Genomic DNA, 14812 nt, shown 5'->3' on the forward strand with positions numbered 1-14812 from the left:
TTACTGAGGATGGTAACTCAATCTGCATCAATCCACGGCAAGAGTAACATGAGTCGCGCTTTTATGGCATGTTCCATTTATTTACGATGCAATTTCAACTGAAAATTTATCTCTCAATAAGTTTTACTTTCCCGGTATATAATAATAATAATCATATATAGCCTTTAGAGTAAATTGTCTACTTACAAGGGGCCTCTACGTGTTGGCTTCGGCCCCACGCACGCCTTCCAAATGCCTGGGACCCCATGGTCCCGAGAATTTGTAACAGACATACAAATAATAGTAATCTACGTGTTGGATTGGATCTATATCCCGCACGCCTTATCAGCTATCACGCCTTAGGGGCCGTCCATAAATTACGTCATTCTAAATTAGGGGGGGGTTTGGTCTGCGGATGACGGTAAATGATAGATGGGGGGGGGGTGTTTCGAAATTGACGTCATTCTTATTTATTTATTTATAGTTTATTTTTCACGTACAAAAAGATTATTTCTAAAAAGAAATTTCTTCCAGCACACCTAGTAAGTGAGACTGCAAATGTGAGAGGCGGCTAAGGCGCATACAATACTAAAATAACTCATAATAAACATACATAAGTAATGCAACATAGATGTACACAAATACAGTAATAACTACAGATAAAATACTCTAACAATAATATTACATATAATACTAGCTGCCCGCCCCGGCTTCGCCCGTGGTACTTAAATGTATTATACATATAAACCTTCTTTAAGAATCAGTCTATCTATTTAAAAAAACCGCATCAAAATCCGTTGCGTAGTTGTAGTGTAAAAATAATAAAAGATGATTCTATAACCAAGTGTTTTAATCATATAATACCCTATTTTTCTCAAATCTGCAATGTTTTATTTTGTCAAACTGGTAATGACGTCAATTTTGGGAGAAGGGGGGGGTCATATGATATGACGATAGGATGATTATAGGGGGGGGGGGGTCTAAAATCTGAAAAAATCGATGACGTAATTTATGGACAGCCCCTTATCAGTTATCACGCTTTACGACTGGGCTCGAAAGACTCGAGAGTTTAAAGACGGAGAAACAAATAATAAGAATAATAGTCAATAAGCCTGATATTGTGATAATAGATCGATCGCAACGCCGGGCAGTGCTCGTTGACATCACCATCCCCCATGATGAGAATCTCGTAAAAGCCGAGAAGGACAAGTCCAGTAAGTACCTAGACTTGGCTCACGAGATAACCGCCATGTGGGATGTTGATTCGACGATCATAGTTCCGATAGTCGTTTCAGCGAACGGTCTCATAGCGAAGAGTCTTAAGAGATTCTCGCTAGGTGGCTGGATCAAGGGCCAGATGCAGAAGGTGGTGATCTTGGACACAGCGCGGATAGTCCGACGGTTCCTCTCTGCAGCCCTAACCACCGGCAGCTTGGGCCCTGCCCCGCTGCTGGCGGCACCCTAGGTTAGGTTTTTTATAATATGTTTATATGTTTTTATATTGTTTTGTAAATGTTTGTATATTTTATTTTTATATACATATTGTAAAATACCTAGCCTAAGAAAGAAAATAAATACTGAGAATAATAATCACTATCTTAATTTTTTGTTTCCAGACATGATCCTAACCTGGAAGAGTTTCTAAACAACCTATACAGCAAGTCGGGCGTGTCTCCAAACACCACCGCCAAGCAGCCGACGCCAGACACCTCCGACGCCAAGAAGAGACGCAATAAAAAACCCAAAGCTTAAACGAAGCTCTCGTAACCGAACCCTGCCCCATAAAGAACCTCAAGAATAATCCTCCCGACTGTCAAAACGACTGACGCGCGCCAAATTCAAAATTCGAACTACAATTTGAATCGAAGCTGAATGGAACGAATTAAACTTTGACGAATGAACGAATGATATCGGAGCCGCCGTTCTATTGGTTAATGTGATACACGCATAGATATTTCACTCATTCGTGACTCATTGAATCGACCTGTACTTTTTTATTAAACAACTTTTTATACGCGTCAGTTGCTTCGACATAATGAAAAATAACTGTGAAACAATGCCTTTCATAAAAATAAATATGGAATTTTTTAAACAAAATATAAAACTCGCTTAGTTTTGAAATAATGTGACACTTGAAGGATATAAGTAATAAGCATTAGAGATTGTTATGTGTAATTAAATGTCGCTAAAGTACCTACTTAGGATAGACGCGTAAGGCCATCTACACACGTTACTCAGTACTAAGGAAGATAAACCTATATTAATGGGTATCGTGTGGAGCTAGCCTTACTTAAATTTAATCACTAAACTCTTGAGTTAAGCTAGGAACACACTACGCGGACGTCCGTCGTGAATCGACCGCGGACGGGAATCTGGACAATGGAAATACACATAACCGTGCAAACTATCGGTCGACGGACGCGGACGTGGCCTTGAGCGCACGGACGTCCGATCGAAATCTGGCTCTCTGGATGTTTACGGACGTTAATCTAATAACTGTATTTTTCAAAACCATGTGTTTGAGTATTTGAAAGAGATTGATTTCTTATTCGAAATATTTTTAATTGTGTAACTTAACTATTCTGTTTAATTGATTTGTAAATGTATGTGACGTTCCCAAGTAAAAGGTACCACCTCGTCGCTCGAGCATAAGGAAGATTTTTTAACAGGGTACCTTTTATTGTGAAGGTCACATGAAAGCTTTTGTGCTGAAAGATAACTTTTATCTTATTTTTTTAAATTGATTCATACACTATCATTTTGTGTGCTTGATGTAATCAAAACAGTTTTGACCAGTGATCGAAAGATTATGTGCCTAAACAAGGTGTCAATCGCTTGCACTTCGATATCTAAACGCGTTGTGTCTCTATCACTCTTCGAGTGAGACAGTGATAGTTGCGTGTCATTCGCTTAGCGATTGTGGCGTTGGCTAGGCAACCCAGTTCATTAATTATAGTATTTTTCTTGATAAAAGTTACTGAATAGTACAATTTTTGCATTCATAATTTTAATTATTTTAACAATTTAATAATTCACTTATGTGTTGCATAATTTTTATTAGACACGGAAAATAACAAAGTTTTTGACGTAAAGTGTCGCATGTATACAGTGGTAGTAATATTCGAATGACTGGTTGTTAGAGATTAACACTGCGATCCCCATGCATTCACAAAAAACTAGAACCCGTTTAATGTCGAAGTTAACACTTTTACTGCCTCAAACTGGACCACAGATGTCATTATACCATAGATCAAGCAAACGTATCTACTTAGCGTGTCAAATGAACTCAGTGAAATCCACTGAGTTGTCCGTCTTTACTCGCAGCTTGCAGCTTTCGGGCGTCAATTTTTGTAAGTTGAAGTCAACCAAAACATAAAAAAATGCCTCGTTACGTGACATTCAATTGCAACAACACAAAAATTATGAACAATCAAGAGCCTGAGACATATTTAAAATTACAGGCAAGAATCAACTTCAGTACAAAATTTGACACGCTCGGACCCTATACAAATATATGAATTTGTTTCTTCTATCTAAATTAAGTTCTGTGAACTGGACCTTACGGCTTTGTGATAGAGGTTTGCCGTGATCCATATAGGGGGACATGGGTAGTAAACGTGTTTTTAACCATAATCTTTGACTATATGATACTAACTGCTGTTTATTTGAGATTTTTAATCTGGTATGTAGGGCCAAGTTTAATAAAAATGTTAGCCGGGTGTGTGTGTGTGTGCCCTATTACATTGAGATTATTTTACACTACTTGTTATCAATATACGTGTATGAGATTAAATAATGACATGGGGATCGCTCACATAGTCTCAGAAGTTATTTCTGCGCAAATCAATTCGAGCTATATTAACTAAGGTGCGGTATGATCTCAGAACATATAATATTCTAGACCGGCGGACGAGTCGCCGTTGTTAGCCGCTGACACTGCTCGCTGGTCGTTCGCATGTACAGTTGAGTTCATAAATATGTAAACATTATTACGAGTTAAGGTGAAGAAATGTACACATAATTATGAACTCGACTGTAAATGATTGTATTGCGCAATAGGAGCGCCCATCTACAATCTTGTGGGTTCAATAACTGCGACAGGCGTATTCAAATCGCCGCGCATGTCCGATCTCTTTCCTTCCTATGGCTGGTTTTACGGCTCAGCCACGACATTGGTCTAAGCGCGACAGCCATACGTGCGAATGAAAAGTCCCATCGCTGTGTCTCTTTCCTATGTATGGCCGCCGCTCACCGCTGTCGCGCTTAGACCAATGTCCGTGGCTGACCGTTAGTGTCACGCGGACCGATCCGCATGACTAATTTGTATTAAGTTGATGTTGTCGTCCGCGCGGACCCGTCCGCACCACGCGGCGGCCATACATTGGAGCGAGACACGGCGATGGGACTTTTCATTCGCACGTATGGCTGCCGCTCGCCGCTGTTGCGCTTAGACCAATGTCGTGGCTGGGCCGTTAAACGCTCCCTGGACTTAATACATTTTAGTCCGGTGCGGATCGCTCCGCGCGACACTAAAACCAGCCTACATCTGTGATTGTGAAGAATGTTGCTACTGAGACTAGAAGACTCGAATAACGTCAACGGTAACACTGCCTTCAGAGATTACTACTATTACGTTAGGCTAGATCGCTGTCCTAGGTTCACTGTGCGTAGACTTCGCGCTTCATGTGTCAATAAAGATGTGAAAACTATTTCTTGGTTTGATTTTTACTGTAATAACCCTCTTGCACCCCAGAAACCCTACACGTATGCGTATAAAGTGCGAAGAGAGGCCGATCGTTCACAATCCGTAGCATATCGTAGTTATCTCTTACTTTATTGACGACACAGTCAGTTGCTTTTCGTGAACGATTGTCACTTTGACTAGGCCACGCATTCGCCAACTTAATTTGTATCGGTCGATTCAAGAAAGACTCACTGGCAGGAATAGAATGAACGAAAATACAGTTATATTTTGGAATGTCCATTCGTACCAGCTCTTGTGAATCAACCGGTATAAAAACGGTTTTCGCCAGCTGGCTATGGTTGTAACTGTAGTCGATATGTATAATAGCAAAAGGCGCCTAGAACAGAGTACCGGTCGAGTGGCAGTGAATGTGTTAAAGCGTAATGGTTTCCGCATTGTAATAAACCTTTCGGCGTGTAATAAGACTTGCCATGACACGTGTGGAGGCACTGGACAGTGAAACTTTCAGTAAGGTAAAAAATATCGGTTTTTAGCTCTTAACTGACAATGAAAAAACACTTTGATTTCTACATTTATTTGTCTATCCTTCCATGGCATCAGTGGCTGTGTCCCTATCCGTGACGATGCAATCCTCGTAGTTCCATTTGGGGAACATCCGCTTGTAGAGGTGAAGCAGCACCGTGTCCTGTGATTTGAGCTGGCCGTCGAACACGCATTTCATGTGTCCGTGGGTACCTGGAAATAGATATTATAAAATACTGATGCAGATAGATATTCAGTAACTTTACCAACAACCCTTTACCCTTCAATACCAGTAGCCGAGTCCACATAGAGCGAGGCAATGTGCTGAGACAAATCCAGACGTCCCTCGCCTGAGGCAGGTTATCAGCAAAACGCACGTATTGCCTGGACCGTGGCACGTTTATACAGAACTTTTGCCGCGTGAAGGAATAGGCTACTAGACTCATAACGAATTTGGCACGATAAATGATTTTCTTCAGTAGTATTTGTCATAAAAAAACAATATTTATAGATTTTGGGTATTAAGTGTATGACGACTACGTGTTTTCGATTAAAAATGTGTGTAATTTTTTATTTCTTTTGACCACCGAAAACGCTGTCAACGATGTAGTGACGTCATCGAATTCGAACTTTATGCCTCATACATCAAAGTCAGAAAATGTTGTTTTCGAATAGAATGACCTGGTTCACAGACAATCTATAGATTAACATGACTGTGATGTTTTCGCCTGATTACGTAAAAGTATATTTTAAAAATATTTTTTGCTGTTTTTTTAAGTCAATAAAATATGGCAATATTTTATTTCGGTTAATTAGACAGTACTTTATAATCATATAAGACAGACGTTAAAAAAGGGTCAAGTAGCCTATTGCCTCGCTCTTTGTGGACCTGGCTATTTTGGCTGGCAAATTTAGACCCACGTTTGGGGGGGTTCAAGGTGAAACAATAAAAATTAGAACCTAAACAGAGGGTACTTGTTTCAACATACCTAGAGGTTCCTTAATGTGTCCAGTGCGCCCGTACTTCGTACGTAGCTTACACGGCTTGAAATATATCACGTCCTCTCTATTGAAGAACATGAACCTGATCACCGCCGATCGTTTGTTCACCTGAAATAAAAATATAATTAATATTTTATCATGAATATTATGCTTATTTAGGTCAAGGTCAGCAAGCGCGAGAGTTATAGACAAACAGTAGGCCTAGCACATGATTGCCGCGAGAGTATGTCGCCGCGAGATAGATGACATGTCTTCTTCTAACTGTATTAATGACATAAGGACGGGTAGTTCTCGCGGCGACATATACAATCATGGCGCAAACTATTCAAATAGGCGCAGCGAAATCGACATCTGACATAAAATTATAATTATTATATTATCCCTTAGACCGCCAACAACGGCCTAAAGGCGTAGTGTGCTGTCGTGCCCGCGACGCCAGCAACGCTTAAGCTAGAAACATATTACGCGGACATCCGCGGTCGCGCGTCTGCGGTCGGCGATCTAGACAATGAATATACACTGAACCGTGCAAACTACCGGACGTAGGTCGTGGACGTGACCTTGAGCGCACAGACGTCCGGACGTCATCTGGCGCGCTGGATGTTTTAAGACTGTGCACACTTATTGTCCTTGGACGTCGGCGTAATATGTTCCTAGCTTTAAAGTTGCTGTGGCGGAAGCTGTCAAAGCAATTGTCCTGCTGACAGGATAAGGTTTATTTTCGTTATTTACTAGTAGAGGTATTGGCGTGTAGGACACATGTTGACGGAAGCAAAGCGTTCAATTAATCGCAGTAATGTGATTGAATTATCAGTTGCATTAAAAATTAAAATTTAATAAGGGATTTTAATACCCCAGCACCCCATAGCTGGACTAGCAGCCATAGCGGTGCTGGGGTCCATTACATACCTTGTAAGGATGACCGGACAGTACAATTCTCTTGACAGTCAGTCTGTCAGGGTTGCAGGACAGCAGTACCCCTGAAGCAACTAGCTGCAGCTTTGTATTCCTTTTTTCCTAAAAACATAATTCAATCTTTAAAAAACATGAAACATTTTTAAAGAAAAGTTTCCAGTTTATCTCTTGTCATAAATCTTGTCGTATATTGTCGTATGCTTGTTTGCCACCAACGTAGTATAAAAAAAACAATGCTTGACAAGTTATTTTTGTATAAAGATACTAGCAAATTTCGTCTTTCCGTCCGTCTCAAGCGATAAAGTGGAACCCATTCGAAATATATCATGGATATTCCAACTGCGGACGAGGGGAGAAGACTCTCGAATTACAGCTATACAGCCACGAACGCAAGTTTCTTAAGGATGCAGCTTAAATCATCTGTCACAGATGCAAAGGCTTATTATTATTCCAACAGAAATTCAGAAAAAAAAACCTTAGTACTGCACATAAATCATAACTATCCTTCTCAAATGGAAAGCCATGAAATGAGAGAAATCAAGAGGTAAATGATAAATATGGGTCCATTAAAGATATGCTTACCTTGAAACAGAGCACTGAAGACGGGCTGAACTGTATGGGCGCGTAGAATGTGGCAACGCAAGTTGAGCCCGGTTGGAAGAATCTTTCATACTGGAACAATTAATGTAATAATTTTATCCTGCAACCGGGCCCATTTCTCGCAGCTACAAGTTACAATTTACGAGTGGTTGTCAACGTCTAATATGACAAGTTGGAAAGAGACTTCCGCTTGTAACTTGTAACTTTCAGTTTTGAGAAATGGGTCCCAGTTTGCAAAGAAAGAGGCGGCTCGTAAGGAATATGCCTCGCGAAGCCCTCGTACAAAGTAGGTACTCGTGGCTACAATGCTTCGGGCAAGGCATGCCTCCATCTTCGCGAGGCAATTTCCTATCGAGGCGACTCTTGCCATATCGAGGATAGGTAGCGTTTGACTCACACGTGATGGTAAGTGATGATGCGGTCATAATATGAGATACCTATTTACTCTTGCTTTAAAGAGAACTCAGGCAGGGCATTCCACTTTCTACTGATCAGAAATACTAAACGTGTTTTATAGTTGGGAGATCGCATCGATATAAACGAGTATTTATATTTTTTGATTGTAATATAGATTTTTTTTTATTGAGGTAAAATTGTCGAAGTGGAAAAAGGTCGAGAAGTGACAGAGATAGCGCTATTAAATAAACCCACCTTGTGTTTACTGCCATTGGTATGCTGACTGAATATCGGGTTAACTATGAACCTCCTATATCCCACTTGGAAGATCAGTCGCTCCTTGCTCTTGATAGGGTCTTCGCTGGCGCCAGTTCTCTTCAGTACCACATTCATGAGCGACATCTTGTGTTCATGTGGTAGAAGTCCGAAGACTGAGAGTGGTGCGTTTTTGTTAGCTGAGTGGAAGGAATTCCACAGGTCCTGGCGAACGTTTGATATGTGGATGGTTGCGTAGATTCCGTACTGTAAAAACAAACAAACTGATTTTAGTTAAATGGTTAGACAGTTCAAAGTTAGCTGCGATCCGTGCCACCTAAATTCCGAACCCACCTCTTGATTGTCTTGTGTCTTGAAGTAGGTACCTATTAAACACCTATTAATACCGCTCGGATTCCCTAGAAGCGAATCAAGGAATGATTCAATGGTTAAATTTTAGTCCAAGAGACTTCTTTCGAGTAGATGTATACTATGTACTTTACTTTTCACTTCCACTAAGACCACACCAATCGATCGATTTGTCCAGATAAAAACTATTGATCGACTTCAACTGTTTCGATATTGTTGACGTCGCTCGATTGGTGTAGTAACTTCCTAAGAGGAAAACAAATTAATTTCTTCGTTTTCAAATTCGTTGCGTCCTAAGGCCTCTGATGATACAGTTCTTCAAAACTATAACTAGCTTTATTAACAGTGTGTGAACCTGCCCTAAAAATCTATATTATTTATAGTCATGGTTCATAATATTTCTTGTGGGTAGCTTTTGCACATTGTAATTTTTTCCTCAGTCACCCGTTGACCACGAATGCTGTGAAGTGGTCGAAACGCCGGGATGAATTGTAAATTCATTATACGCGATATAATCCGTTTCCATAGTTTTATTTCATGAGTAACTATCGCGGTAATCGACGAATTGTCTTCTAATTCAGTTCTTTAAAGTTCGCATGAAGAAATATTCTTACCGTGTTGACGAGGCTGTCCTCCTTCTCCTTATAGAGGCGGCGACGCGTGCGGTCGTAGTTCTCAAACTGGAAGATGCGAGCGTAGTCCGACGGCAAGTTCTCTTTCGGGTCCCATGGAGATGATCTGTGGCCATAAACAACACATTTCATTGTTTAGTTTTAAGGAACAGGTACCTACACTACATCTATAAAAACATGATGTTAATTTAGGTAGCAAAACAGATCGAAAAAAAATATAGAATAGTTACAATTTTTTGTCTAAAATACGCCGCGCGACCTGTTTGAGTTAGTCAAGTGATACTGATACTGGTCTTTTTAATATGTAGATAACGTTCAATATTATTTTACAATAAAAGTGCTCGCTGCGTCGCTGCCGGCCGCTGCCATTCTGGTGAGAGCCGACTTTTAGGGCTAAATACCGTGCTCGCGCGCTGTCTCGGCCGAGGCATGTCTACATGGGCCATTAGCTGCGCGTGAAAATTGCCTAGCAACGCTGCTCGTTCTGTGTGGACCACCTAAGCGTGTGCACTTACATTCGCGGTTAAACGGCGCATTTATCTGCCGTAAACCAAATAAAAACCAATACATTAAGGCAGTTGCGCAGTGCGCTATGAGAGATTGAGCACTGACCTGAAGGACTCTAGTCCGCGGTAGCGCAGGAAGCGCTCACGAGCCGGTACGTGTTGAGGCGTGTCGACTTCATCCGGGAACTGCGCGTCCTGTCTGGCGGCAGCTAGTCTTTTCAGCAGCTCATGCTCCTCCTCAGCGTCTATTGTGGCGTCGTATCTGTGCATAAAGTCAGTTTAGTTATAAATAAATTCTACTTTAAAATTGATAAAACTGGGTGAATGTAGTGATGAAGATCATTTACCATCTGTGGAACTACTTGAAGCAGTGATACGAGTAAACACGTTTTTTGTTCGCTCTAGTGAGGGGAAAAGTTTTGTGTTACACCACCCACGGGTGCAAATGTACCTATTTTACTTCTCGTGTGTTGAAAAACTCGCCAAGTTCAGGATTCTATTCTCATAAATGCATGGTTCAATTTAAACATAAATACACGTACAACAGATGGCTCTTACAACCTTACATAGTAAAACAGGTAAATAATTTGGTATCAAAAATATGTCATAACCAAACAGTCTATCATCTGATCATCTCGTTTAATTATGTGCGAAGAGTTGGAAGTAAAGTAAGTCGAGACTCATGCAAATTGATATTATGAAACCCCAGTGACTTACTTAAAGGTACATTATATACATATACCCACAGTGGCGGGGCAAGACCTAAATTTGTTGTGGGTAAGATACACTACACTTTACGAGGCCCCCTGGTTAGGCCGTTTTCACATTATCCTATCGGATATCGGAAGTAGGAAGGATTTCAAAGGACAAAATGTAAGATGGCGGTGTAAATATATGCGATATCGGTCCGACATCCGATGTCGGATCGGATAATGTGAAAACGCACCGCGATAAATGACGCAATGGGACGGATTTTGTTGAGTAAAACAATTTTGATACTCAAATATTGCATCACTGTTACCTGTCATCAGTAGGTCCCATCTCAGACTCGGTGACAGACTCGAAGTCGTTATCTGCGTCTTCTTCCTTCTCCGAGCTAGACTCTTCACACGACATGAATTCCTCGTCCTCGTCTTCTTCCTGTTAAATCGAATCTTCTAAATATATAAAAGAAGAAACTGACTGACTGACTGACATATCAACACACAGCCGCAACCGCTGGTCCTAGAGACTCCAAATTAGGCACGTAGGTTCATTATAAGGTGTAAAGAAGCACTAAGAAAGGATTTTTCAAAATTCACATCCTAAGGGGGTCTAAAGTTCAAAGTTTTAATAAGATTACTTTTAGTAGGGCGAAGCCGCGGGAAAAAGCTAGTTTAACATATTTTTTATCAATGTTGTATATTTCTCAAACTTTATTTATTTAATCAAAAAGTAACACAGCATTACATTTGAAATTACATATACATTCCAAGGCACTGTGAAACTACAAAATACAAAACAAGATTTATAAATATTAAGTATTCCTTTTGGTTAAAAATTCTAAATTGTATTGATATGGGTGTACAAATCATACAAATGTACGTGTTGTCTGCATTAAAACTTTATTTTTTTATAAAACCACTGTTGTCATAATTTAATATAACTGCCTACCTACTCTCGTAGGTTAATTAAATTTATTAAGATCTAAAGACTCGACTTTGCAATATCCTTGCACCCCGTGTTACACAATGTTTTTCATTACACTTGCAGTATAAAAAAAGTTATATACTGTACTAGAAACTTCATAACACCCTAGGAAGAACGATTTTTCCAAAGATGTCATATATACCATAGATCAAGCAAACGTATCTACTTAGCATGTCTAAAATCCACTGAGTTGTCCATCTTTAATCGCAGTTTGCAGCTTTCGGGCGTCAATTTTTGTAAGTTGAAGTCAACAAAAACATTAAAAATGCCTCGTTGTTTACTTGCAACAACATAAAAATTATGAACACTCAAGGGCCTGAGACATATTTAAAATCACAGTATAGTGACAACTTCAGTACAAAATCTATCACGCTCGGCCAAAATACATTAGATAAACTTGTTTCTTCTATTTTGTGGATTTTTCTATGACTCCCGCTCCACCTGTGTGCAACTGCACATTTACTGTGGGAGTGTGATGCTGATGAAAAATATATTACCTCGCTGCCATCATCCTCGTCGGAGCCCTCGCCCTCCGCATCGGACTCCACGATCCACGCCGCCTGGTAGCTCGACCAGCCCTTGGGAACTTTTTTCACTTTCTTTGTTTTTGTCTGCAAGTCAAAAATTATCTTTAAAATGTAGTCTGGCCCAAAAATGTCTGTGAATTTCAAATATAGATGGAGAATGATATTGGCTTTGTTTCACGCTAGTAATAACACACAAATGAAAGAGACAATATAGTTTTCCTGGTTCATGCTATCTTTGACCATTCATACAATATTAATATTTCATAATTTTCGTATGTGCTTGTTAAAAATTTCTTTATTAGTAAATAAATGCTTAAATTGAAACCATATGGAGCAGATCTGTTCCTGAACATACAAAAAAGAGTCAAACAGACTATCTTAAAGACTTCTGGGCAGCTAGACTGGAGAATGTACAAAAACCTCCAAAAGGTACTACAAAAACATTATTCCTTGATATACCTAGTAAAAATTATTCTACATGATATAGGCCATAAAGTCAACATACTTCTGCGTTAGCTTGTGCTATCTCCTCCTCGGTAGGCCAGGTCTGCTCAGCATCCATGGGGTCTGGCACATTCTCAGAGTCCAGGCTCTCCTGTTTGGCTGGATCAGCCACTTGCAACACCGATACCTTCACCACTTCTGCATCCATTGAGTCAGGTTTGGCATTTTCTCTGTTGAATAATGACATGAACTTCTGTAATTTCATGAGGAAGACACTTTGATGTTCATTCATCATGAAATTGAAAAAATTAATAAACAACTCCGATTCAATTAAAATAAAATAGTTCTAGATACTTACTTGCCCAAAATAAGAGGGTGAGGATCGTCATGTCCATCTATTCTTGACATTTGAAAGTCTCCCAAGCCAGTAACATGAACTAAACCATTCACATCCAAGGGCATTCCTTTAAATACCCGCTGACTCTCAAAGTACCACTGTCACCCTCTGCATCTGGCACATATTCATAAAACTCAGCAAGCATGTACGGTCTCTTCTCTCTGTGATGCAATATGTTACGTTTCTGGTTACCAATCCTACGTAACACATTCAAACCATCCGAACTTTTATCTAACTGCATAACTTTTTCTTCTGGCAACCATTTGGATATTAACTTTTGCACATTTTGTTTTTCTGTTGTGCGTTTCTTTGGATTAACTCCTTCGATATCCATGGCTACTACCACAGGGGTGGGCATGCCTTGTGCCATGGAGAGGGCTAGAACTTTCTCACCCCACTCATCCACAGGTTTGTCTAAAGCCGAGCTGACATACAGAACTGTGTCTGCTACTTTAAGAGTATCAAGGAGGGCAAACTCATTGTCAGTTTCTGGGCATATAAAGGAGAAGCGCTGCTTGAAATTTGGCAAGCTGTAAACAATAAACATAATTAACTGCAAAGTTGGCGTCCTCATAATGAAGATAACAAGTAACAAAGGAACATTTATTTTTGACAATTTACATGTCTTGACAAGTTTTTGATATTTTTCTTTTTTTCTTTAATATTCTGAATGTTTACCCAATATGCAGGATGCCATTTTCAGACTGTGAGACCACAGCTCCTTCAGAACACGTCCTCAATATCGCAAGCGCTGATTGAACGTCAAGTTGAGCATTCAAAGGAACAACGCACACCAAAAATGGGGGGTTCCTAGTACCTCCCAAGGCACGCTTTCTGGACAACACTTCTTCGCGCTTGTTTCTACGTAGCTGAAGGGCTTGGTGACGACGCTCATCCTTTTTAAGGATATGACGGTTACGGCGCACGAATTCCTTCGCATTTACTTTGCCTAAAAATAACAGAAAGTATGTTATTATATACAGAGTTTCATTAAGTATACTATGATAATTCGGAACTTAAAGCAATGTACACAATTGCCTGTGAACTAATCACACGCGAATAAACCATTTTTGATGCAGAATTTTATACAAAAGTAATATGAAAAGTGTATACATGCGACCTAACCTTTAACAGCAGCGGCAATTCCACGCTTTGAGCGGTGGCGAGACTTGTGAACCTTGTTACTCTGCTTCAGAGTTCCTGAACGATGCGCTTGTTGCATTTTTGCCGTTATTTCAGCAGTAATCTTCAGATATTACAATTATTTACTAATAACAGCACATGGCGAAACTTGCGGAGTTCAGGAAATTGACATCACGATTGACATTAATAGTGACATTGACAGTGACATTTAGCAACAGCTGTCAGACGAAATTATCTTTTCTATCCAAGTCACATGTTAAATCGTCATATGTTATTAAAACCATGTAATATCCTTTCAGTATGGTAAGGTTAAAACGTTTACTTAGACAGCTCTAGGGGGTCTACCGCAAACGCAAACAAGGATGTTAGCAAACTGCTTGTCTCTCTCTGTCAGGCTAACTTTAGCATAGGAGTAAAAAAGAAAAAAGGCAGCCTTTTTCGTAATTCTTGTATCACGATAGGACCCCTGAGACTTCACGCTATTTGACATACAGTTAGAAACGCCACATATTTTTCCATTAAATTAAAAGTAAGCGATTTGGAAAAAATCGAGTAATCATTCACTATAGAATAGTTGAATTAGTAGGCAAGGATATGAGTTACAAGCACAACTACTACTTTCACTAGTTTTAATGGTAAGATTATCTCGAATTACAACGGTATTGAAAGAAAACATGCATTAATGTGCATTTTGTAGCAATCAAAACAGCCCTTTTATTTTCATTGTTAGG

General features: G+C 39.8%; 2 protein-coding genes across 3 annotated transcripts in view; one reads left to right on the forward strand and one right to left on the reverse strand.

Annotated features, from left to right (window-relative positions):
- LOC125226128 (dnaJ homolog dnj-5) overlaps positions 1–2293 on the forward strand; it is a 29976-nt gene extending 27683 nt beyond the window's left edge. For both annotated transcript variants that reach the window (XM_048130013.1, XM_048130012.1), the window contains exon 10: positions 1596–2293. In XM_048130013.1, the coding sequence (XP_047985970.1) occupies positions 1596–1731 (136 nt within the window). In that variant the 3' untranslated portion in view covers positions 1732–2293. The remainder of the gene's footprint in view (positions 1–1595) is intronic.
- Positions 2294–5242: 2949 nt separating this feature from the next.
- On the reverse strand, positions 5243–14265 carry LOC125226152 (pre-rRNA-processing protein TSR1 homolog). The gene is given in 14 exon segments (XM_048130049.1): positions 5243–5419; positions 6196–6316; positions 7118–7225; positions 7706–7795; positions 8375–8641; positions 9358–9481; positions 9988–10143; positions 10903–11021; positions 12068–12181; positions 12603–12771; positions 12900–13008; positions 13011–13468; positions 13617–13887; positions 14064–14265. Coding segments are annotated over 14 exon segments (2358 nt in total). The 5' UTR covers positions 14161–14265; the 3' UTR covers positions 5243–5264.
- Positions 14266–14812: the final 547 nt, after the last annotated feature.

This window comes from Leguminivora glycinivorella, chromosome 5 (assembly GCF_023078275.1).
Source record: "Leguminivora glycinivorella isolate SPB_JAAS2020 chromosome 5, LegGlyc_1.1, whole genome shotgun sequence".
In the NCBI taxonomy this organism is placed as follows: Eukaryota; Metazoa; Arthropoda; class Insecta; order Lepidoptera; family Tortricidae; genus Leguminivora; species Leguminivora glycinivorella.